Here is a 24,547-nt window from a genome sequence, read left to right on the forward strand (position 1 = left end):
TTGACTGCAGGGCTCAGCCACAGTTGTGTCATATACGTTTTGTTTGTCTCATGTTCTCATATTCTGATCATGTGTTTGTGTAGAAAAGTGGACAGTGTCACTGTAAGCCGTATGCATGTGGACATGCATGTGACACCTGTAAGGAGGGATACTTCCTGCTGCAGAAAAAACAGTATTTTGGTTGTCAAGGTAAGATATACTTCTTCACCAAACTTCTAACTAGAGTGATACTGGATTTTTGGGGCCAATGTTGATAACAATAGAGACTAAAAATATTCCAATATTGATATATTAGTTGATATAACAATGATCCCTCAAATGTGCTTATCAAAACTCTTGTGACTTTTTGTAATGAAGGCAGGATATTTTACAGTTTAATTAACATTGTTATCTAAAGTGGCATCATGGCACTGGAACAGTAACATTTTACTGGTATTTCTGATAATTGTAAATAACTATAGATAAAGCAGGTCTTCGTTGGGCAAACCAAATAGAAAAAAACCTTTGTAATCACCAATATTTTGATAAGTAACTGTAATTTAATTACATATTTTTTTCTCAATAACCAAAATGGATTATAATTATATCTATTTGAAAATATAACCTTCCATCACCAAAATCTAAGCAGCTCATCCTTGAGTCCAAGTGGATATTTGTACAGAATATTAAGAAATTCCCTCCAGGCATTTCTGAGATATCACTTTCACAAGAAAGACATGACTCAAAAATATAACGCCTGTGTCCACATCTGTCATCAGAGTGAAGGCATGAATGACGGCTTTTCAAGTTTTTGAAAAACTGAAAATCTTAAGAGGCCTTTCAGCGTACAGTCAGGAATGTGCACAAAAAATTAGACTGACGGGTTCAGGTCTATGCAAGATTAGCTGCAGACAAGCTTCAGGGCTGCTGGTCACGCACACACATGCACAGACGCAAGCAATTACATGATAAAATATATATAATTATATGCTTAACTTTAATTAAAAAAAGGATCAAATATACATAAAATGCTGCCTATAGTATTAAAACATAAAAAAAATTCTGCATTATGAGCAATATCAGCTGACTGAATTGTTGAATGTCTATGGAGTCAAATAACAGTAATGATCACATAGATATCCAGGAAATGAGCAAAATAAGCAAGTAGACTCGGGGGCATTTTTTTTTTACCAAGCTTTGTCTGAGGGGAGGCCTCAAAAGTCTCAGACTTTGAAAACCCCTGATCCAATCTAAGCTAAACTAAACTAAACTAAACTAGAGAGGACAGTGAAACCCTGCTTCAGTCTTTAATCAAACTTACTTTTACTCTCTCTGATAGGTTGTGGGTGTGATGTAGGTGGTGCTGTTGGCATGGCGTGCGATGAGATGTCTGGACAGTGTCAGTGTCGGAAGAATGTCATCGGCCGTAAATGCACTGAGTAAGATATGGACTGTCGCCATGCATTGGGATTCAGACACAATTTTATATGAAATAGTTTTCGCTAAGTTCTCTAAATCAACGACTAAGCTACAGAGTTTTTATTGTAATGTTCGTGAACCTTTTTAGGCCAGCACCCAGCTACTACTTTCCAACTCTCCACCAACTGAAGTTTGAGATTGAGGATGGCACCACTCCAAATTCCAGACCAGTGCGCTTTGGTTACAACGCTCAAGAGTTCCCAGATTTCAGCTGGAGAGGTTATGCTGTAATGTCTCCTGCACAGGTTAGTACTTATGAAATTAACAGTCAGCATTTCACCAACATATTGCACATGCATAGACACGGTCTTTAAGGATTTGCACATTACTTATGTAAATGGACATTGCACACTCCTAGATATAGTTGTATGTAGTATTTTTTATTTCTGTGTTTATCTCATTTATTTTGAATTCTAGTTTTATTTTACTTTTATTTGATTATTTGCTACATTTCCCCACACTGCTACTTTTGGGATCAATAAAGGTATTTCTTATCTCATGTCTACATCAGTAGCTTCGTGCATTGGATACATTTATGCAGTTATTCTAATAAATCACAGTATGGCTGGGAAGAGTCTATTTTTGGGGCCACTGCTTCTTCAACCACTTCCTTTTTCAGTCTATTCTGATGCCACCATGATTGTTTCGCTTTTATCTCTGCACTGATAATCCTGCTTCAAGCACACAACTACAAGCTAATGTGGAGCTCTCTTAGAACTAATACTATCTTTCTTCAGCCGGAGGTGATCCTAACACTTAGCCTTGGCTTTCCTGGCCCTTTCCATATTGTAATGCGCTACTCCACCCCCCGACAAAAGGGGCGAGCACGAGTAAGAGCAAGGATCTTGGTGGTGGACGAAGCTGGCGTTAAGTCTTGCTGTGACTGTAAGTGAAGGGCCTGCTTTCTTCCTTTGACTCTGTTTTCCTCTCCTCACCTTTGCATGCTGTCTGTTGATTAATCCGCTCCGTTTGCTCAAGTCTTCTGCCCGCCCGGCATGATTTTTAACCGAACATTATACCCTCATCGTCTACTCAAACCCGTGCCGTTGCAGTCAGCTGTGTGTCACTCTTGTCCCTGCAGAGTGAGGTCAGAGTAACAGTGCATGTTGACCCAAAAGATGGGAGGCAGCACTTATTCCGTGTGGTTCTGCGGTTCACTAACCCGAGCGGCAGCAGTGTGACAGGTAGCATCAAGGCTACCAATAACAGAGGCACTGCAGGTAAGGCTGCCTCTGACATTTCATGTACATTTCATATCATATCATCAAATCTAACCTATCATTGAATACATTAAATAAATAACCCATTTCCTTTATTTGATTAAAGCTGGTGTGTCTTACTGTATACTGACGATGACCCGCTCTTCGTTTGTTTTCTGTGCTCTCAGCTATGAGTGTGTAACATTACAGACGTTTCTGCTTTGTTGCTCAGCAGGGTCGGATAAGCACAAGGAAGTAATATTCCCTGAGAGTCCCTCCCCGTCCTTCCTCACTGTCCCAGGAGAGGGCTTCGCTGAGCCCTTTGCATTGACCCCTGGGAAATGGATCATTCACATAAAGGCAGAGGGAGTTTTGCTGGTGAGTTTAAGAGGAAGGCAAAGATCTAGAAATGATGATGGTAAAAATAAAAGTAAAAAAAAAAAAATTAGGAATTTGAATCAATTCTTGTCATTCACTTTTTGTTTTCAGAATATACAAAAAATAATACTGAAATACAAGGCATTTTTCTTTTTCATGGTCAAAAAGGGATGAGCAAAATTTTAAAATTGTTTGTTTCATTTTTCTATTTTGTATGACAAAAAATAAAGTCACTAGAAAACAGACAAAAAAGCTTTTTTTTCGCATTATAATAGTTATTTTACAGTTCAGTTTTTGATCAAATTAAAAAGTAAGCTGACATTACATGGTACCATTCATCATTTTCTCAAAAATAGAACAATGACATTATTGCAAGGAATTTGGTGAAAATTTAAGAAAAATAAAAAATACTATACAAATAAAAAATAAAGGGTATGAGTAAGATAGGAAATAGTAAAGTACAGTAGAAATTGAGAATAATAAATATAGAACAAGTCAAAAGAAATTCCAGTACAGTAACAGAATAATAGATGTGTATCAAAGTCCTGGCAAAATCCTGAATTTTTTGGAAATGACGCCTCTTGTGACTGCAGGCCTCGTCTTGCTGTGTCTAACATCATACCAGAGTAGAGTTTCAATTAAATTTAGCCAGGACTAATGTAACATTGGCAATCTTACATTTGGCGCTTTGTTTTGTAAATGCCCTAATTCAGTTTCAAAAAACATGCTTTCATTCGTTTGTGATGTTTGATTGTTTTGGTATGTGAAATAGAAAATGAAGACTGAATACTGAAGTGCAAACTGTCACTCTCACTCTCCAGGACTATTTAGTGCTGCTGCCTCAGGATTACTATGAGGCACCTCTGCTGCAGGAGAAGATCACCCAGCCCTGCACATACATACCAACCGCAAACAAGGATACAAAGTAAATCTTTCTGTTCAGTATTTTTGATGTCTGCACTTCATATTCACCGCTCATGCCTGACATAGTTAGATTTTGTTTTCATTGCCGTTCACCCTTTTCTACACTCAGCACAAGTTCTCCATATATAGTTCCATGCAGTTATTGGCTTGGTTCAACTAGAACTAACATGATTTTACAGAGGTCAATCATAATGAATACAAGGGTTTATTTTTGTGTCATAATTTACAGATGATTTGATACATACCAAAAAATAAGTAGAGGAGAAGAAATAAAGGCTGTAGTATGCATTGCATTAGCAGGAGTATGCACACGGCATAGCCATCAGAAATTCAAAATATGCTACAAGCTATGTTTTATGAATATTCTATGGTGAGTTTGGACAGAAAGCAAAGCAAGTTTTCACTTTGCATTACTCCCACGAGTTCGACCGTGAGATCTTTTGTGTATTTCCCCCAAAGGGCCAAAATATAATAGCTGTAAGCAAGCGGACAATGGCAGGCACTGAGGGTTTGTGTGTCTGTGTGTTTGTGTTCATTTCAGCATTTGACTGAACTCAGTAGTCACAAGAGACTCCAGCTCTGACTGTTATTTCCCACCAGTCTCTTTTCTTTTCCCTCTCTCCTCCTTCTACATTCATGAAGTAAAGTATGCTGCTCCACTCAGCAGTCAGCATGGAGGAAGAGAGACTAATTACAGTATACCTGACAGCGGAGGTTGGCACCTTCACTGCTCGCTACAGCAGACAGGTTCAGAAGCGAGAGTGAAGATGAATCCACTTTTTAATGCCAAAAGTCTCAGAGCAGAAACTGGTGTGACTCCAGGTGTTTATACCTACAGAAGCTCTGCAATACATGCAGTTTTTTTGCTCAAGTTAAATATTTTCAACATATGTGAATATATGAATGATGCAATATGATGATGATGTATGATGCATAATTCGCATTGTACAGTGCCTCCTTGCAATTACTTTGAATGTAACTGCACCATTCAAAAAAATGTGTGTTTGGTGTGAACACATCATTACTGACTTAACTTCCCCATCAGCTAAAACAGGATGATTTTTTTTATTGATTGTGTTATTGTATCTCATTGTGCTTCCTCTATCTGTGTGTCTCTGTCTCAGCTGTCTGTTGTTTAAGCATGTGGCGATGGAGGGCTTCAGCTCTAGTCTGGGCTCACAAGGAAAACTCTCCAACCGCAGCGGGCGCAGGAGGAGGCAGGCACGTGTGCGGCAGCCCACCCCAGATCACCCAGAGATGGCTGCTCTCAATGGCAGACAGGTACAGTAGAAGGCCTGGGTTTATGTACGTGGCTACATACAATATAGAGTTTGGTTTGGTTACTGTAGTGTAGTTAATCACCTTTAATGCCTAAATAGGTTGAACACAAAGCTATAAAACAGACTGAGGTTCTTGGGCAGCTTCTTATCAGATGTTTCAAAGTCCAGAAACAGCAGGTGATTGAATTTTTGGCATCAGAACTGTGGAACTACTGCACAATTAACTAAAGCTAAATATGCTTTTATAATCTTTGACTGATTGTTTTTTACACTTGATTTGTTTGTGCTTTTATCACAGTTGATTAAAATGAAATAAAATGACTGTGTCCCCTAGGCACAGCTCCAGCTCAGTCTGCGCGTTCCTCGTCCTGGCTCATACGCCCTTGTCCTGGAGTATGCCAGCGAGGTGGACACTGTCCAGAATGTCAATATACTCATCAGTGGCCAGTCAGATGGCAACATCCCAGCCAGGGCCAACATCTACAGCTGTGCCTACAGGTGAGTCCTGTATTTGTTGCTTCAGCATTCAAAATAAGATATCATACATACAGTACCATACAAAACAATTTACTTCATTGTACCTTTAGGGGACTTTATCTTAGACTCAGACGCTGCACACATATAGCTACCTTCATAGTAATAGCAAGAAAAAAACAAATACTATAGTAGTATTTTTCAGATTTATGTCATTACAATTACAAAGTTGTAGAATATGTGTTTCTCAGCTGTTGCATCTTTTAACCCTTGCAGCTTTTTGTGCCGGAGTGTGGCAGTAGACAGCAGTAATCGCGTTGCACTGCTGCAGCTTTCTCACAAGACAGAGGTCCTTCTGCAAACTTCCACTACATCATTCCTGCTGGTGAGGGAAATGTTTCCACAAAAGATCTAAAATAGGTCAATGACTAGACTGCAACGTGTTTTTTGAAATGCATTTGTTTCTCTCTGCAGTATAAAGTGTATGCAGTCCCTGCAGAAGAGTTCTCCCTTGAGTATGTAGAACCCAAGGTGCTATGTGTCTCCACTCATGGGCGCTTCACTGAGGACAGGTACATAATCTTATGGAGAGAATTTTTCAACACCTGTTAATGTAAGCAGCAATTTAGGAGATGATGTTACACAACTACACCTCTGTGTTGTGTTGTTATTTTAAGTACAGGGACACACATCTGTTTTCCAGGTGTTAATGATGGCATGCATTCCTCCAGCTGGGCAGGGTCATTTACCTGAGGTTGAACTTTGGGTTTAACTCTCTCTTTCTACCTCTGTCACACTAAATTTACTTTCACTCTGCACCCAATGACCAGGCTACATGTTGCAGTAACACATGTTTACAGCTGTCAGTGTGCAGTCTGGTCATTTTTTATGCAGTCCACCCTGAACAGTGTAAAGATAAATCCTTAAAGGGAAAATATGCTAGCAAAGAAATAGTCAGAATTGACTTGAAAGCAAAGGTAAATCTTTTAATTAAGCAAAGTACAAATAATTGTGCTTGAGAAAAACTGACAGCAATGATGACTTAATATTAGGGATGCACAATATTGAATTTTTGCAGATACCCTGTATGACAATATTTTCCAACTCAGTCTCTCCTGTAGTGGAATTTACAGCTCTTAGTGATGATTCTTTCCTGAGTCATACTGGCAACAGGCCCATTTTCTTGAATTCATTACCCTGAAAGATGTTATTTTTTGCGTAACCTGTATCTTGTTCTTTTGTTCTGTTGTCAAGCCAGTGAAACATGTAGAGCAGCCATAATCAAAGTGATGCTGTCTCAGGACATGTAACTTGAAGGCAGATGGTTAGCCTGTAAAACTAAAGCTTTCCTCAGAATTGTGTGTATATTTAGTGTGTGATATCAGGATTTCTGCACATTGATGAGAGAGAGTGTGATAACTAGAGGATTTCAAGGTTTACAAAAGGATTATTGGAGATTAATCCCTTCTCATTGTTTGCAGTCCCTGACTGGCCACTGACCCCTTTTCTAACACCTCACATTGTTCTGCTACAATATCGCCTTGGCACACACCTCGAACGCTATCAACAGGTTTTAGGTAACAACATGTTGTTGCTGTTTAATGTTTGCAGTCGGCACTGCGTTCTGAGGCAATTTGACAAGCCGACCTCAGCCCGGATTCTGTATGCTGCCCGTGATGGACAGCTATCTCCAGCACCAGCTGTTTCTCCCCAACGAGAAGAGAATGAGGACTGGAGACGGAGAAGACAGACCGGGGTGTTCCCTGTCCGTGAACCTCAGACTGATGGGGTATTGCTTAAATACCCTCAGGTAAAAACTTGTTGAGGAATTTGAGCTTTTCTGAACTTGACACTGCTGCTGAGAGTTGAAGCCGCTCAATAAGCAACCTCTGCCCTGACATTAATTTTAAATTTCCCCATGACGCTTATGCTTCCTCTTCGTTTTTTCCCAGACGGAGATCAGTTTCACCCCTGACGTGCCCCTCCCGGGCAGGTATGTGGTTGTGATCCATTATCATCAGCCCGAACACACCTCCTTCCCCGTGGAGATCCGAGTGGACGCAGGGCGTGAGTGGAAGGGTGAGTGTTTTGGAGCTTACTCCTGTTTATTGGCTCCTGTTATATAAGCGTAGTTACTCAGGCAGTGACTGGGAAAGCCTTCACAGTAAGGGGGTGATTCCTCCTCAAGAGCAGATTAAGTCCCTGCATGGGTTCATGACAAGATGATCAAAGCCTTGGACACACTTCCCTACATGGCTTTAAAGGAGGGATGGATTATTGTGCAGCATGCCAGAGTTTACCCTCTTTCTCTGGACAACTTTAACTCTTTTAACTTCTCTCGCAGGTTCCATAAATGCATCCTTCTGCCCTGCCATCTCAGGCTGCAGGAACGTTGTGATCGCTGATGGGCGCATTGCCCTTGACTTTGACCAGAATTCTTGGCAGCAGCCCACCATCTCTGTGATCGTGCCACCTAGGAAGACACTTATTCTGGTCAGTGGTTTATGGGATTTACCCTCTAAATGAAATGAGAATTAAAAGGGTAGCTGTGGCATTTTTCAACCTGGACTCTATTTTCCCATGCTTTCTCATGCTAAGTGACTAATGAGGACAACAGTTGGTCAAGTATTAAGTGAACCTGCTGCAGCAATCATCTGTAAAATGGGCTGCAAGGCAATCTGCATGGACGATTGCAAACCATCACAGTACATCCACTTGTTTTTGCTACTGACCATTTACCAAAACATTAATTTTATCAGTGTAAAACACGCTTAATTCAAACTCACCAAGACCATCTTGGCTTGTCTTTCCAGTATTCCAACAATCACCAGCTCTGGTATGGTCTAAATAATGATGTTTTCTTGGATATTGACTTGCATCGTAGCTTACGACTGTGGTAATTGTACAGTCCAAATACATCAAACTTGATGTTATATTCAAGTTTATTAGATCCATGTCGCACAAAACTTCTAAGACTGCTGAAATCACATAGTCTGTAGGTGTCTTTAGTCACTTATACAAAAAAAAGGAAAAATCTTGGGGAAAATATTAAAGAAGACGTACTTCTGTGTAAAGTCTTCAGGTTTGAGGAGTCTGTGTTTTTGTACCAGAGTTGTTCAGGTTCAGTACTTGGCATGCTGAGGTCCTCTCTCTTCAGTGTTATGCCATATCCCCAACAACAACAATGAAGGGACTGTGCTTTACCTGGCAGCCCCCCCCGCAGCTTTATAAAAGCTAAACTCACAACCTCTGTAAGGCAGGAACAGGTCGGGCTTTGCTTGCCTGTTGTTCATCTGCTTTACTTTTTCTTCTTAAGATAAAATCTAGCAGGAAAATGTAACTAAAATGCTTAAAATCCTCTGTTTATCTGTTTGTCGCCATCATACTGATAAACATGTTTTCAGGAGAAAACAAATAAAACTGGAAATCTGCGGTAAGATTGTGTGTTTTTTATCATTTGTTATGATTTGTGTATTTTGTGTAGGATTATATCCTGCTGGTTCCTGATAGCAGTTACACCCCAGATCTCCTGAAAGAGAAGCCACTGGATAAGTCTGCAGATTTCATACAGCAGTGTAGAGGAGAAGGTTTCTATATTGAGTAAGTATCAACCAAATCTGTGAAACAAACTTCTCAAAAACTTCTTTCTGTTATCCTCAGTCATACACAAAATAAAGTTCTTACATATTTAACACATAATACAAATAATACATAAAGTAGAACCAACAAAGATGTGAAGTTATATTTTTATTTTCATCAGCACTTTGTAGCTGTATTCAACTGTTTCTGTATATCTGTGTTCAAAGATGTGTTAAATATGTGATTGTTTCTTTGTTACAAACTGTTCTCTTTTATAATCTGTTATTGTTGAAACTTTTTGGAAATGGTGCCCTCTAGCTGTGACAGTGGAGTACACAACCACATCTGTATTTTTCTGCCTCCTCAGCCCCAGAACTTCTTCCCAGTTCTGCAGAGACTCCGCCCGCTCTCTTGCAGCAGCCTACAATGATGGAGCTCTGCCCTGCAACTGTGACAGGTCCGGCTCCACAGGGACCACCTGTGATCCGGTTGGAGGACAGTGTCCCTGCAGGCCGCATGTCATCGGTCGACAGTGCACAAAGTGTGCCACGGGATACTACGGCTTTCCCTACTGCAGACGTGAGTAAATGATTACTTCTTTTCCTGGTTATATTTTCAGAGTTTCCCTCTCTCTGACCTCTCTTTCCCTCTCTGTCCCTTCTGCAGCATGCGAGTGTGGCCGCCGGCTGTGTGACGAGGTGACAGGAAGTTGTATCTGCCCTCCTCAGACAGTGAAACCGGCCTGTGATGTGTGTCAGGTTCAGACTTTTAGCTATCACCCTCTGCTGGGCTGTGAGGACTGCGAATGCTCTCCAAATGGCAGCAAAGCCAACGCAGGGCCGGACTGTGACCGCATCACCGGACAGTGCAGGTGAGTGGAAACCTGTAAGGCTGTGCACTTAAGACTGTAGGTTTTCTCCATGCAAAAGCCTAAAGCTCAAAATTATCTAAAAAGAAATGAAAATTGTTAGAAGAATTAAATGGAATTAAAAGTTCAGTTAAAAGCAGCAAATCTTCGTATTTGTGAAGCTGGAATCATAAAATGTTTTTGTATGAAAAAAATTGAAACAACCAAAATAGTTGCATTATAGTTTAATTAATTTTCTGTCTTTCTCATTTCCACCGTACTTATGCTTGTCATATTTTGTGTGCAAAATCTTAATTCATAATGTAAAGAAGGCTGTCAAATAATTGTAGTAACAATTCTAGTAAAAAGTATGAAAAAAAAAGTGATGAAAAGAAAATACTTAATGAAAGTGCAAGTACCGCAAACTTGTGCTTAAGTATAGTAGTTGAGTAAATGTACTTAGTTACATTTCACCACTACTGTAAAACTCAATAATAACCTGCAATGTTTCTGTTTCATGTTAACTATAGATTGACTCTTGTCCTCTGTACAGCGCGGTTGTCGCCTGTTTATATCATTGTACATATTTTCTCAGTTGTTCTTAATCTTCTGTAATCCACGATACTTTTTAAACAGCTGCACAAATAATGGTCATCTCTTTACCAGTACCTTTTCTCTTTCATGCACTGATTTGTGAGCGATGAAAAGGCTGGAATGTGAAGCGTGCAGCTTCTTAACAGTGGAAGCGAAATACGATGCCAAACCACTTAAAGCGATTAATGAGGGGATAAGTACATTCATGTTGATAAAACCCATAGATTGTCTTTTCTGTCAACAGTTGATGTATGTGTTAATAAAGTCATGCCAAGTCATTTTCGTTTACAATATATGCTACCAAATCATAACAGATGTAGAGCAGGTCTAGACTGCACTGGTGATGTTATTATTGACAGAGACCAAACAATGCCCGACGTGATCAAGCACTTGGCGTCAGTGGTGAGGAAAAACTTCCTTTTAACAGGCAGAAACCTCAAAACAATAAGATAAGGAATAAAGAAACAAAAGGATGCATAAACAACGAGCAAAGTAATACACCGTGCAGCAATGCAAAAGATCGTTCAGTTGTATGTGTAACTGTAATTTGTTCCTTACTTTTTCTAAGATTTGACTTTATAACTGTATGAACGACATATGACATCCAGGATTTCACTTAAGATAATGCGCCTGTGTGTTTTTTTGTAGTTGCAAACCGAGGGTCGGAGGTCGGCAGTGCGATCGCTGTGCTCCAGGTTATTACCGCTTCCCTGACTGTCTACCTTGCAACTGTAACCAAGGTGGCGTCACACCTGGCGTGTGCCACCCAGACACAGGGAGGTGTCTGTGCAAGGTGAGCTAATTTCATCAAACGGCTCCTTTAAAAACTCCCTCTGACTCATTTTTGTTTGTTTGGTCTCTTCTGGTGCTGACTGTCTCTGTTATTGCCGCCCTGTAGAGAAATGTTGCTGGTGTCAGGTGTGATACCTGTCGGGAAGGTTCCTTCTATTTCGATCCCTCCAACCCTCTCGGCTGTACAAGCTGCTTCTGCTTTGGAGCAACTGACCGGTGTCAGAGCTCCAGCAAGCGCAGGGGGAAGGTGTGTTCGCTTTTCGTGCCCCTGCATGTCTGTAAATGCCTCTGGAAATGTTATGCCTGCAAAGCTTTCTGGCTCATAGCAGTTATGTGGTGGACAACGTCATATGTTCAATGAATGCTGAACATGTTGTTAAGGAAAACAACAGCATCTGGGTACATTCTTTAATGCACAGTCACCTCTGCTTTCGAGCACAGAAAGTTTGTTTTAAAGATACACTACAGTTTTAAATTTTTAGTTTTTTTTTTGTCACCTTAACATCCAAATACTTCCCCGTTATTAGTTTGTTGAGATGCAGGGCTGGCGTTTGGAAAGCCCTGACAAGGAGGAGGTGACCTCTGTGCTGAACACAGCCAGTAACACAGTGGTGGCAGACATCCAGGAGCTTCCCCCTACAGTTCAGACTCTACACTGGGTGGCACCATCGGCCTACCTGGGAGACCGGGTGAGTCAAGGAGGGAGAGAACATCATAACAACCAGACAACATTGTTGTAAATAAATGTTTTCTGATGGTTAAACATGGTAACAGATGACAGGAAGTATAAACTGATATTAAATAGGCCTGTCACAATAAGTACTTTTGATGGACAATGTGTGATAAACGATATTATTGTCATTTTAAGACCATTTTATGCCACTGATGTAATGATAATAATAGAAATATAACAGCAATGCAAGTACACCAAAAAGCAAAGAACTTTTCATTCTTGAGCATATTAAGAATACTGGAATTTGAATGTGACAAAAATATTAAAATATCCTTAATAAATAAAACAAAATTTTAAAAAAATCTAAATTATATTACTTTATTGACTCTTGGAGGGAAATTGGTTGTCATTACAGCTGCTTCAAGAATAGAAATATGTATATAAACATAGAGAAACTGCAAGATAATAAAAACAATGAATATGTAAAAAATATGTGCATACTACAATATATAGCAAAAAAGTAATATGTAAAAAAAATGTATATGACAGTATATAATAGAGTGTACATAAACAATAATTCTGAAAGATGTTGACCATAAATAAGTGTGTTAAAACAGATTAATGCAGTACTGGATATAGCTGTTGCGTTAAACATTATAACAGGATTAATCATTTGTGGGGCAAATTAAGGATAATCTTATCTTCTTGATGACAGTGTACATCAGTTTATTGCACTGTTTTATAATTACTGCACAATATTGCTGTGCTGTTCAGCCAAAATGCGTAGGTGCTGCACCCAAGTCTTATAATGGTAGGGAAATGCTGCTGTTTATTCTGGCATCATGTCGACTAAAATACTGGGGACATTGTTATGTAATCAAGCACACATGTAAACCCAGCGGGCAATATTCATGTCAGAAAATATTACTGAGGTTATGTCCATATACTGTATAAAAAATTGATAATGTAATTATTGGGACAGGCCTAATATTAAAGTTAAAAATATTGAAGTTAATATTTTAGTTACTTCTTTCAGTTTTGACCTACTTCATTTTGTTGCCCAGTTTTTCAATGTCCCAGAGGATTGTGATGGACATTTCTTGTTTATCACAAATATTTTGGACCAGATAATTCAGTCTTTTTTATGTGTCATCTTCTTCAAGTCTTTCAGATTTATCCACTCAGTTTTAGAAACGTTGCAGTGTCCCCAAAATCTTAATAATTGCACTAATAGGTAAAATCCCTCAACTGTTACTTCCTAGTTGTGAAATATGACCCAGGTTGCATCGATACAGAATTTTCCTTTAAGCTGACAGACATTTCTCTCTTTGTGTTAGGTGTCATCTTATGGTGGTTTCATCACCTACCAGTCCAAATCCTTTGGGATTCCCAGTGAGGGGATGACTCTCATGGACAGAAGACCTGATGTCGTGCTGACTGTGTGTAGTACTGCTGTGCTAGTTTCTTCACACATCGACCTCTCTTGTTATCAGTGGCAAAAGCACGGTTTATTTTTCTAACTCAATATTTCCCCCCCTAGGGTCACAACATGACCCTGGTCCACATGGCTCCACAAGTCCCGCTTCCAGACAGGCTGTATCAGGGCAGAGTCCAACTACTGGAGGTAAAGCACACAGCAGCTTCTCTATTTGCCTCTGTCTTTAGACTGTTTCAAGAAGGGGGTAAACTACACACTGAAGATTTTTCTATTTTTACAGCCTTACTATTCATGAGGTCATTCTGAAAGGGTTCGTCTTCTGGAAAGTGTAAATGTGTTTTTTTTAAGTTCACAGCCATCTGCCACTAGATTTAGTTATTTTGGGTATGTGCAATATTGGATGACATTGTTACATCACAAAAGTAAATTATGTTAATTTCTGAGAAAACGAACATGTTCAAGTATAAATATGAAAACCCCTTTGTGATTCCTTGTGCCAACATGCACACATATCACAAAATATATTGCACTGACAACCTGAAAGCAAAGAGGGCAGAAACACAGGCTTGTGTAACCTACAGTATTATGTTTGAACATGCAACCAGTAAACTGGTTAGCTTTTCAAAACACAAGCCTTTATACAAAGTATAAAAGTTCACAGGCTTTTCAAATCACGTAGACTCCCCCAACCAATGTTCTGACTAGTTTGCTATTTTATAAAACAGTAAGAGGATTTTCTGAACTTGTGTGGGCTAGTCAGGTCCTCTGACAAGACTTCTTTTGTAAGGCTAAAAAACCTCTTCACAAGCATACTAGTCTGGATGGAAAGTTTTGATCATTTGTTCAATACATCCATCACCAGACCCAACTTGAGATACTCCACAATTTCAGTGTCTGCCAAAATTGTATGCCAGGTCTGTTCAACTAACAGTAAGGGGTCTGGATATGGCCAAATTTTCTATGACCCTCAAGAAGCTTGTGTGTGATAAGTAAAATTAAGCTACACATCTCTGAGCTACTTTGAGACATCTGAACAATAGACAGTATGATCTGAACCAATATGGGGATGGTTATGTCTTTTTTAAAGCACCTATGTGGTGTGATTAGCTGCAATAGGATTGTTGCACTTTAGGCTGGTGGGCTGCAGAGAAACTCAGGTTAACTTAGCAAACTACAGGCTTCCAAATGTCACTCCCAAAGCAAAAGAGACATGAAGTTGATTCTGAAAATCACCAGTTTCAGAGCAGTTGTGCAGCTGTGATGAAATAATACAACATGACAAAGCACCACAAGTCTCTATGACAGATTTTTCAGCATTGGTCACAAAATAACCGATCTGTTATCTGCAGGGTAACTGGCACCATGCCATCACCAACAGGCCCGTCTCCAGAGAGGAGCTGATGATGGTCCTGGCCGGTCTGGTCGGCCTGAGGATCCGAGCCTTGTACTTCACTCAGACCCAGCGACTCAGCTTAGGGGAGGTGGGCCTGGAAGGGGCGACTGACGCAGGGACCGGTGGTCCTGGAAACACTGTGGAAGATTGTTCCTGCCCCCCTGAGTACACCGGAGACTCCTGTGAGGTGAGGCCATTCAATATTTCAGAGGTTACAAACACAACAGATGCTTTGCTTTCTTTGGGATGCATCTGGGTTTCGGTGTGTTTGGCAGTGGTGTGTAGCACCCAGCAAATACAGTGCACAGATTTTGAGGTTATATTTTATTTTTTACTGAATTTTACTTTAAAAATGTAGGGATCAACGCTGTCACATTGCTGTCCCCGTCTCTCTCCTCTGCTCGCTGTCTGTGAGAGCCGCAAAACGAGATGAACACACAGACACACACACAGGCAGAGCAGACGGAGGATCACATTGGCTGAATTCACACAATATGTGGCGTGGTGTGGAGGGGTGTTTATGCTGTAGAACGTAACTGCAGTGAAACAGTCAGAAAATATTGTTTATTGCTTTGCGCTCGCTAACAGTGTTCCCTCTCTTTAATCACATCTCAATGTCTCATCCCCTCTCTCTTGTTCATCGGGCCGGGGAGGAGTAGCCAGCTTTGAATGCTGCATTTACAAACAATCCTGCATATTCTGCCATTATTATCCACCCTGCAACCCTGATTTTTTAAAAATGGAAACTCACACTCAGCTGTAAGAAAAAAAGTAGTGATGTAGGTTTGAATGCTAATGCCGTCCCGTCTCTCAGTCTAGAGGGTTCATATGTAGCAGCATCATCATCGTGCAGAAACCTGCATCAGGTCACGTGGGAAAATGTGTGAGGTTTTTTTAAACGCTTTGGAAAAAATCAAATTTTGACACTAAAGCATTTGTGTTCTGACCATAATGTTAACCATGTTGGTTGGTTCAGCCACATACAGACAGAATCAACCAGTGTGGTGAAAAATGCAGTTTAATGTGTTCATTTAGTGGGTTTGTGCTGTCATCAGGGGAGCTGCAGAGGATGCCAAAAAAAAAAAAGTTTATGGACCAAACGACGTTACGCAACGTTAATCTTTGTACACCTGATATCGACATAGGTGTGTAGATAAACTATGAAAAAATGGTGGCAGGGTGGGGAGATTACAATCATTTTTTAAAAGGAGATAAAAAGCAGGGTGGGGCAAGGCATCCTGTCATCTCTGAGGAGCTGGAACTCCTCCTCATACTTGTAGGATGTCCTGACACGCCTGAACAGAGTACCACACCCTTTTCCTATCGAGGAAAAATTCATCATCTGAGGAGCTTTGGATGGAATGTACTGGAAAATACCGTCCAGAGAGCTACGCCGCCAAAGTGTAGCCTCAGGCTAGGATATGATGCACAATCACGCAGACATAATATTAGTGATTATACCACTGTAATCACTGGCATGGCTACAGCGCGCAGAAACGTAGTGCAAGCAGCCGTGATGCTGTTGCTAAGGAAAAGCTTTACGTGAATTCTTGTTATCTTGGGAATGGTGCTGACTGGACTGAGCATGTTTGTTCTTCTCAAATCTGATTTGTCTACACATGATTGCAGCAGTTTTACCCACAAAAGCTGATTAAATATGAGAGTAGAACAACCACTAATTAAAAGGGAGTTTTAATGTTATTAGTGGAGAGAAACAGTAATGTCAGGAGTGGTTTTAAATGTTGTTCTTGAGTGAGTTTTGTTGCCATAGTCATGGGTACCTACCTGAGCCGTCGTCAGGCTGGGAGTGCTGTAGAGGAAGTCTGTTTATACGTACCCAGAGGCGGTATGACAAGGCGCCGCACCCTAATTGACACATGAGGTGTGGCAGTTGGCAACACACTGTTACTCATAAACCTGAGTTCGTTCACCTGAGTGTGTGCGTGTGAGTGCAGCCGACACACCTAATTGTGTCTGTTGTGTGTTTGAGGAGCGTGATTCAGGTGTGAGTTTGTTGTCTGAGGATGTCTGACTTTCCTCGCAGTCACATACGCTTACATAAACACCATTAGACACCACACATACACGCACGCACACATACAGGACATACAGAAAATTACAGAATATTAATACAATGATGAATGTTTTCCTTGACTCGTGCTTTATCACCACTCCCTATTTGTAGATTTAAGTAAACACAGCAGCATTTGCAGTATTGTGATTTTACTTTTCCCTATTCAGAAATTTTGAAAGTGGATTTTGTGTGTGTGCACACGCATTTGACTGTCTGAATGTGTCTCAAGCGATTTTATGTGTTGTCTGTGTGTCAGTCTTATTTGATTTTGATTAGATTTTTTATTTTTATTTTTTATTTCAGCCCAACTGGGCTTCTTAGAGTCCTGGACATAAAAACATCACTTATAAACAGCAATAAACTATTTGTCCAGATAAAACATTTAAAACCCATAATCATCGCCATACATTGCACAACACACAAAATAACATTAAAACATTAAACAACATGGTAAAACAATTAAAAGTCCTGCGACTTTATATACAATGAAATATATCATTATTAAATACATATTTCTATATTATATATCAATTCTTTCTACGGTTATTATTGTTACCTAAAACTAATCTAGGTGTGAAAAAAGCATTTTACCCAAAACAATATTGTGCGCTTACAAACATAAGTAAAATAGAAAATATAGAAGAAAACTCTTTAGTTTTAATCTTTGCCAATTTGATCAAATTTGTAAAACACAACAAACATGAGGCATTGGTTCATATTAGTTTTATAGAATTTTAGCATTTTGAAAAATACTATCAATTGATTAAACATTTTATAATTAGTAGTTAATAAGATACAAAGCAGTTTTTTTTCCCCTCATTTTCATTTTTTCTCTTTTTTTTCTTATTTTGAGTTTAAGTTAATTTTATCCAGCAAACTAATAAAACTAATAAAAACTAAACTAAAACAAAACATTTTAAACTGAAATGAATAAACTCTCTCTGGAAATTAGCCGACACTTGGTTGAAAACAAAAATTAAAAACAAAAATGTTTTACTGATAAACCTGTCAGTCATTTTCTTGATTAATCGATTAGTTGTTTGGTTCATAAAATGTCAAAAATGGTGAAAAATGTTGATCAGTGTTTCCTAAAGCCCAAGATGACATCCTTAAATGTGTCCTTTTGTCTCCAAGAAATTCAGTTTACTGTTACAAAGAAACTAGAAAATATTCTTATTTGAAATGCTGAAATCAGACAATTAGGCCTTTTTTTCTTAGAAAATGACTGATCTATTTAAAAATTATAAGTGATCAATTAATAAATGAATAGCTGGCAACTACTCTGAACAACAAAAAAAAAAAAATACAATACTGTAATAATGTGTGTGTGTGTGTGTGAGTGAAAAGGTGAGTGACAGAGCAGGTAAAGACTTGCATGTGTGTGCTTGTGCGCCTGCAGACACTCATGCTGATGTGCAGGACTGACTCAGGTGAATGACGGGGCGTGTCCTCTGCGTGAGCGCGAGCGTGTGTGTTTAAGAGGCCGATGCAGGCAGAGTGGAGCATTACTTCACACAGACTAAACGTTAGGAATGTCACATACATACATGGATAGACTACAGCGGAGAGGGGTTTTGTTACAGACCCTGCTATGTTGGACTTTGATCGGACTTAGTTGCGCCGGCCCCCGGCCCTTCGAGAGAGGAGGTAGATCCCGCTACGCCCGGCATCATGACAGATGGAGTCAGAGGATCCAGTTCCCTTCACCTAATGACCAAGGAACTCAAAGGATAGTGTATCCATCGGTGAATGATGAGGGTACCCAAGTGGTACGCTACCCCTCGGTACATGACGGAGGACAGAGAGTTCTCTTTCCTTCTGTTAATGACGGAGCCAGTGCTCAGATTAAGGTAATCATCTGTCAAGATCTTCTTGTTGAAGGGATGTTGAGGTTTTACCTTCTCAGCATCTCAGGTGTGGATTGTCGGTGACTTGAAGACTGTTATCTCCGAAAGCAAAGGGGCGTATTTCGGCTCTTCTGCGTGAATTGTTAATGATGGATGGTCAGTTCAGGTCAAGGGCCCTGCTGTGTGTTCTGTGAATTCTCACACAAGCAGAGATGTCTGTCTGAGAGAAAAGCTTTTAATCATCCTCTATGAATGGTGGCAAAATCTCTGGAAACACTGCTGTGTTTAGACAAAATAAAACTGACTCTGTTCACAGTTATTAAGTTTAGCCTAAAGTCTACTAAAGTGCAGTGGTAACTGGCATTATGTAATACATTTGTACATGCTATCCTTCAAGGTAAGGCAATATGATAATATATAGTCTAAGAGGACAGAAAAGACGAGATTTATGGGAGATTTATTTATGTTTATACTACTATACTATACTACTATAATGTATTATAATATTAATATATTTTTATAATATTCTAGCACTGTGAACTGCAGTAGGATTAACACAAAATGGCATGAACACTGCATCATTGTAATTTAAGATTATTTCCTTCAGCTCAAGGATATTTTTTTATATCTTTACTGTGAATAGCTCCTATTTCCAATACAAAACAGAATTACCAATCAATATTTGATTAGAAACTACATTTGCCCAATTTATGGTAACATCCACTATAAACCACACCTACCTCAGGACTGCTTTTTACCACTTTACAGGGTTTTTACACCATTGTGATGAGCAACCTTAAAACAGACATGCTTGTCTGGATATTTAATGTGTATAAATGTCTATTATGTCTGTAAAATGTCAAAGAAATGTGAAAAATGCTCATCATAATTTCTCAGAGCCCAAAGTGACATCTTCAAATTGCTTATTTTGTCCAAAGACTCTTCATTCACTATCAGAAATAACAAAGAAAAGCAGCAAATCCTCACATTTAATAAGGAGGAACCAGCAAATACTTGACAATATTAACCACAGTTTTTCAATGAAAATAACATTGCTTTTGAATTCATATGTATTTAATCAGTGATGTATCTGGATATATGACTTATTCTTTCCAGCAATAATTTAAGGTAATCTTTTTTTTTTTTTTTCAGAAATGTGCTCCTGGATTCTACAGAGATAACAGTGGACTCTTCCTGGGCCGCTGTGTGCCCTGCGAGTGCAATGGTCTGGCTGACGAGTGTGACCAGACGACAGGGAAGTGCCTGGTAAGAAACAATCTCTAACCCTTACTAAAGACATCATGAGCACAGGTATACAGCACAAACACCCACACACACCTAAAACTGTGATTACCTCAGAGCCCAGCTGTTGAAGTGCGTGTGTGTGTGTGTGTGTGTGTGTGCGTGTGTGTGTGTGTGTGTGTGTGCGTGTGTATGAGCCACAGTTTAGTCAGAGTCTAGACCTCTCACCCTCAGGCTACATCTGCGAGCGAATAACTTTCTGTTTGTCATATCACCACATCAGAAGCATTATTTGATATGACTCCCTGATTTCCCGTCATGGGGCCCCTCTCGCTCGTTATTCTCCTCGATCGGATGGCGAGCCTGTTTTTTCAACGTCTGAGCCGTGTCTCTGTCGTGTTATTGTTATGCAAGAAACTCAGTACTGGGCCTGTGTGGGCAATGCATGCATGGATCCACACCCAAGCATCTCAAAGTCAAATGGACACAAACAGGCTGGTTCTGAACACACCGTCTCTGATTGATTGGCAAAGAACGTATCCTCTCTTTGCCCTCAGATGTTTGCATTCCTGCTTCAGTGTTAAATAAAAGATGAGATGCGAGGTCGAGTTTGGACAACATGTGCACACAAAGTACTGGTTTTGTTTTTCATAGAGCTTCTTCACATATGGTTTACAAGTGTTGCAATAACGGCATTTTTTTCATTTTCAGAACTGTCGGGACAACACAGCCGGGGATCGATGTGAACGCTGCAAAGAAGGTTACTATGGAAACGCAGCTCAGAGGACGTGCAGAGTTTGCCCATGCCCATCCACCACGTCTGCAAACAGGTGGGTGAAGAAAAAAAAAAACACCTTCAAACACTATAATACCAAAATAAAGTGTAAATGTGTATTTTAAGAATCTAATCATGATTTCTCTGTGAATGCACAGTTTTGCGATAGGATGCAGAGAGGTGTTCGGAGACTTCCAGTGTATATGCAGACCAGGCTACACTGGAGAGAAGTGTGAGAGGTGAGTGTGGATGGATCTGTTTAAAGTCCAGATGAAACGGCGTTTTGAGATTTTCCATCTTTCCTATTCTGACGTATTTGACAGAATAGGCGGGTAGGGCATTGATTGTGTGGATGGTTCAAGCCTCTGCATGTACGTCATATTTTGTTTTATAGGAAGAAGAAAATTATTGGATTTTGATATAAGAATACAAAAAAATAGATGACCAGGAATACAATCTAAAGGAGTTAAATATATTTTGTAATTTCATCTCAACGTTAAAAGGCTAAGTAATGATGTTTAAATACTGTGTAGACACTGTTTTTTTTGTATATTGTTGACTTTTTTCTATTTTGCCTTATTTTTCTGTCCCACAGCTGTGCTCCTGGTTACTATGGCAATCCACTGGTACGAGGAGGAAGTTGTCAGCCCTGTAATTGCAACGGCAACGGAAACAACTGTGATCCCAAAACTGGAGGTGAGAGCCTGGACTCCATATCGCATTAATCCATGATTTAATTCATTCGATTCTCTCAAACTTTTTTAAAATTCCTATACATCATCATGAAATTAATTTTCTTTTCTTTTTGTACACTGGGCAAAGTTGAACAAACCATATTCCACTTAGATTTCTTTCTTTTAAATTTTACTAAAAAGAAATACAGCACTCAAATTGTCTGTATTAATTATTAATTAAGTTTGCATGCCACCTTCATCTCTACTGTTGTTCCCTTATAAATTGATGAAAATTTTCCAAGTATGCCTTGATCCAAAACATATCCTTTTTTTTACTGTTTCCAGTTTGCAAGAACACACTGGAGCCAGGAGACACAAACACCGATGAGAACTGCCAAGGTGAGTTAAGAAAAATAACTGATGTCTGATGTTCTGACATGTAGTTTATAATAAAATAAGTCTCATCCTTTGCTGATCCAATCCTTTTTTGTATTTCAGAGTGCGATAATTGCGCCCAGACTTTACTGCATGATCTGGAGAAGCTGGACGATGAGCTGGGGAAGATCAAGACTCAGCTGGACAACGCCACTGCCAGCGCCTCCTCTCAGGACAGGCTGAAGAAGCTGGAAAAGGCTGTGGAGGACACCAAGGTAACATGTCGGTGTACTGTAACCCTGGACTGTAACTAGTGGTGGAAGGAAACTAAGTATGTTTACTCAAGCACTGTAATTAAGTCACATTTTGACTACATTTTGGAGGCAAGTATTGTATGTTTCCACTCCAGTTATCTAATCACTGTGACTCAGTTCACAATAGGCCTTATCAATAAATCCAAATCCAAATAAATCCAAATCCAAACAAAATCTCCTGTGACCCACCTGTGAATGACTGTGTAAGTGCATCCCTAAATGTAATCCATTTATTCTTATTATACCGTATATTATTCTGAAATGGGCCATTTGGTACTTAAACTAAATTTTTATGCTCATATTTTTGGACTTATAGTTTTTGAATGCAGGTCTATTACAACTTCTTCCATCACAGACTGGCTTCAGATAGGGAAGAAGAGCACTTAAGTCCTAGATTCAGTGTGGACACAAAAGTCAAGAAATTATGCCAAATGCACGGTCACAAGCATGAAGAGATCCATTGTTTTATGCATTTTGTACATTGCACATGCCCATTTCCTACAGACACACTCACACACAGTGTGGCACAGGATGGGTGCGCTTGTTCAAACATTCGAGATTCCTGCTGATAAGCAATCTCAATGAATTTTATCCCACAGCCAGTGTGTCAACTTGAGTTAGAGATCACACCACTGGATGCCAGTGTTTGTTGCTTCAACCTGTCGTTTCTTGTTCCCTCGTAATCTCAGTTGTTACATCTACTTCATTTGTGCATCCTTCATGAGACACAAGTAAATACTTCCCACAGCAGCGTTTCAAAACAGCCTCAACTGCAGCATCTGAACTTGACTTTGTGCAGCTTCATTTACATTTCTGCTGCTGTGCTTTTTGCAGTCTCTTGTCAAGAAGTACGACAGCGCCATCAACGCCCAGAAGTCTAAAGTCAACCAGCTGGAAGATGACACAATCAATCTCTCAGATGACATCAGCTCCCTCAGAGACAAGGTAGAGTGTTGGAGACGTATCAGATATCACACACAGATATCAGTATGCAACAAAGTGTGAAACAAAAAAGCGTGAAAATGAGTATTATCTGTATGTATGTTTTATCTAGGCGGATAAAAGGGCCGATGATGCCGACAAGGCCGTGGCAGATGTTGAAAAAACCCACAAGAGGGCAAAAGATCTGGACTCAGAGATTAGAACCGCTCTCAAGAAAATCCAAGGTAAAAGGAAATTTAAATTCAGGACTTCAACTCTTTCTCTGTTCTTTTTTTTTATCATCTTAAATAATGTTTTCAACCTTATTTTAATCTCCTATTTTCCTCTGTTTTCTGCATTTATATTTGGTTCATCAGTTTATATTGTACATCTTTAAAGACAGTATAATAGTCTACAATAAAATTTAATTATCAGAGCCTGAATATTTGTTTTTACTGAGTGTGTGTTTTTGTGTGATTGCAGCTCTGCTGGACCAACTAAAGGAGTCAGGTACTAGTGGTGACATGCTGCCCAATGAAAATTTGGCTAAAATGCTAGAAGATGCTCAGCGGATGGTGAACGAGATGGAGAAAAGGAACTTCACCCCTCAGAAGACGGCCGCCGAGAAAGAAAGGGACGAGGCCAAGAAACGTAAGAGACTTAGTCTATACGGTAACATGTTATAATAGCTATCATTAAAAAATGATGAATTCATAGGTAATTAAACTATTTAGTAGTTATTTTACTGTTAAACAATGAAATTCTAACAATGTTTACTAAGTATTATTAATGCTTACATTTACTGTTTATCATTCATTTGTTTGATATAAAATAAAATTATATTTTGAATCATAACTTATAAAAGACAATGGCAGTTACATTCTGACTACATTAGTAAACTGTTTTATCATTGCACTCATTTTAACATTTTCTACACTTTAGCGACTATGTCTTAACTTTTGTCAGCTGATACAAAATTTGATTTATAAACAATTATATTTGATATATAAACTATTATTTTAAACTATACTATTACTTCATATTACACAAATGATAAAATAGCAAATTATAGCATTACTAATTTATTAAAAAACATTATTATCATTGCATTGTTGCAAAAATGTCAATTCAGTTTCTGACATTTACATTGCAAGTGTAAAAAACAACAAAAAAAAATGCTGAAATTGAAACAAAAAATGTACATAAGCAGAAGAAATATGTGTATGTCATAGCTTTGTTATAGCTTAATAGCTTATATTTAGTTAGAAAATTTGATTTTCTTTTAAGAATATGTAT

The 24,547-nt window shown here is 39.2% G+C and overlaps 1 protein-coding gene across 2 annotated transcripts in view; it reads left to right on the forward strand.

Moving 5' to 3' along the window:
* LOC146317688 (laminin subunit alpha-3-like) overlaps positions 1–24,547 on the forward strand; it is a 77,006-nt gene that overhangs the window by 35,589 nt on the left and 16,870 nt on the right. Inside the window, exons 19-49 of one of the 2 annotated variants that reach the window (XM_084731411.1) lie at positions 84–189; positions 1,319–1,418; positions 1,547–1,703; positions 2,540–2,678; positions 2,890–3,035; positions 3,857–3,960; positions 5,084–5,240; positions 5,574–5,737; positions 5,990–6,098; positions 6,188–6,285; positions 7,325–7,523; positions 7,666–7,792; positions 8,058–8,206; positions 9,198–9,313; positions 9,660–9,871; positions 9,959–10,163; positions 11,382–11,526; positions 11,632–11,772; positions 12,053–12,214; positions 13,536–13,637; positions 13,739–13,822; positions 14,986–15,216; positions 20,103–20,216; positions 20,904–21,022; positions 21,126–21,206; positions 21,563–21,663; positions 21,987–22,040; positions 22,140–22,291; positions 23,165–23,275; positions 23,385–23,496; positions 23,735–23,902. In XM_084731411.1, the coding sequence (XP_084587537.1) occupies positions 84–189; positions 1,319–1,418; positions 1,547–1,703; positions 2,540–2,678; positions 2,890–3,035; positions 3,857–3,960; positions 5,084–5,240; positions 5,574–5,737; positions 5,990–6,098; positions 6,188–6,285; positions 7,325–7,523; positions 7,666–7,792; positions 8,058–8,206; positions 9,198–9,313; positions 9,660–9,871; positions 9,959–10,163; positions 11,382–11,526; positions 11,632–11,772; positions 12,053–12,214; positions 13,536–13,637; positions 13,739–13,822; positions 14,986–15,216; positions 20,103–20,216; positions 20,904–21,022; positions 21,126–21,206; positions 21,563–21,663; positions 21,987–22,040; positions 22,140–22,291; positions 23,165–23,275; positions 23,385–23,496; positions 23,735–23,902 (4,165 nt within the window). The remainder of the gene's footprint in view (positions 1–83; positions 190–1,318; positions 1,419–1,546; positions 1,704–2,539; positions 2,679–2,889; positions 3,036–3,856; positions 3,961–5,083; positions 5,241–5,573; positions 5,738–5,989; positions 6,099–6,187; positions 6,286–7,324; positions 7,524–7,665; positions 7,793–8,057; positions 8,207–9,197; positions 9,314–9,659; positions 9,872–9,958; positions 10,164–11,381; positions 11,527–11,631; positions 11,773–12,052; positions 12,215–13,535; positions 13,638–13,738; positions 13,823–14,985; positions 15,217–20,102; positions 20,217–20,903; positions 21,023–21,125; positions 21,207–21,562; positions 21,664–21,986; positions 22,041–22,139; positions 22,292–23,164; positions 23,276–23,384; positions 23,497–23,734; positions 23,903–24,547) is intronic. The other variant, XM_084731410.1, reaches the window with a different exon arrangement.

The sequence above is a fragment of the Lutjanus erythropterus genome, chromosome 12, assembly GCF_056507025.1.
Source record: "Lutjanus erythropterus isolate fLutEry1 chromosome 12, fLutEry1.hap2, whole genome shotgun sequence".
NCBI lineage: Eukaryota > Metazoa > Chordata > Actinopteri > Lutjaniformes > Lutjanidae > Lutjanus > Lutjanus erythropterus.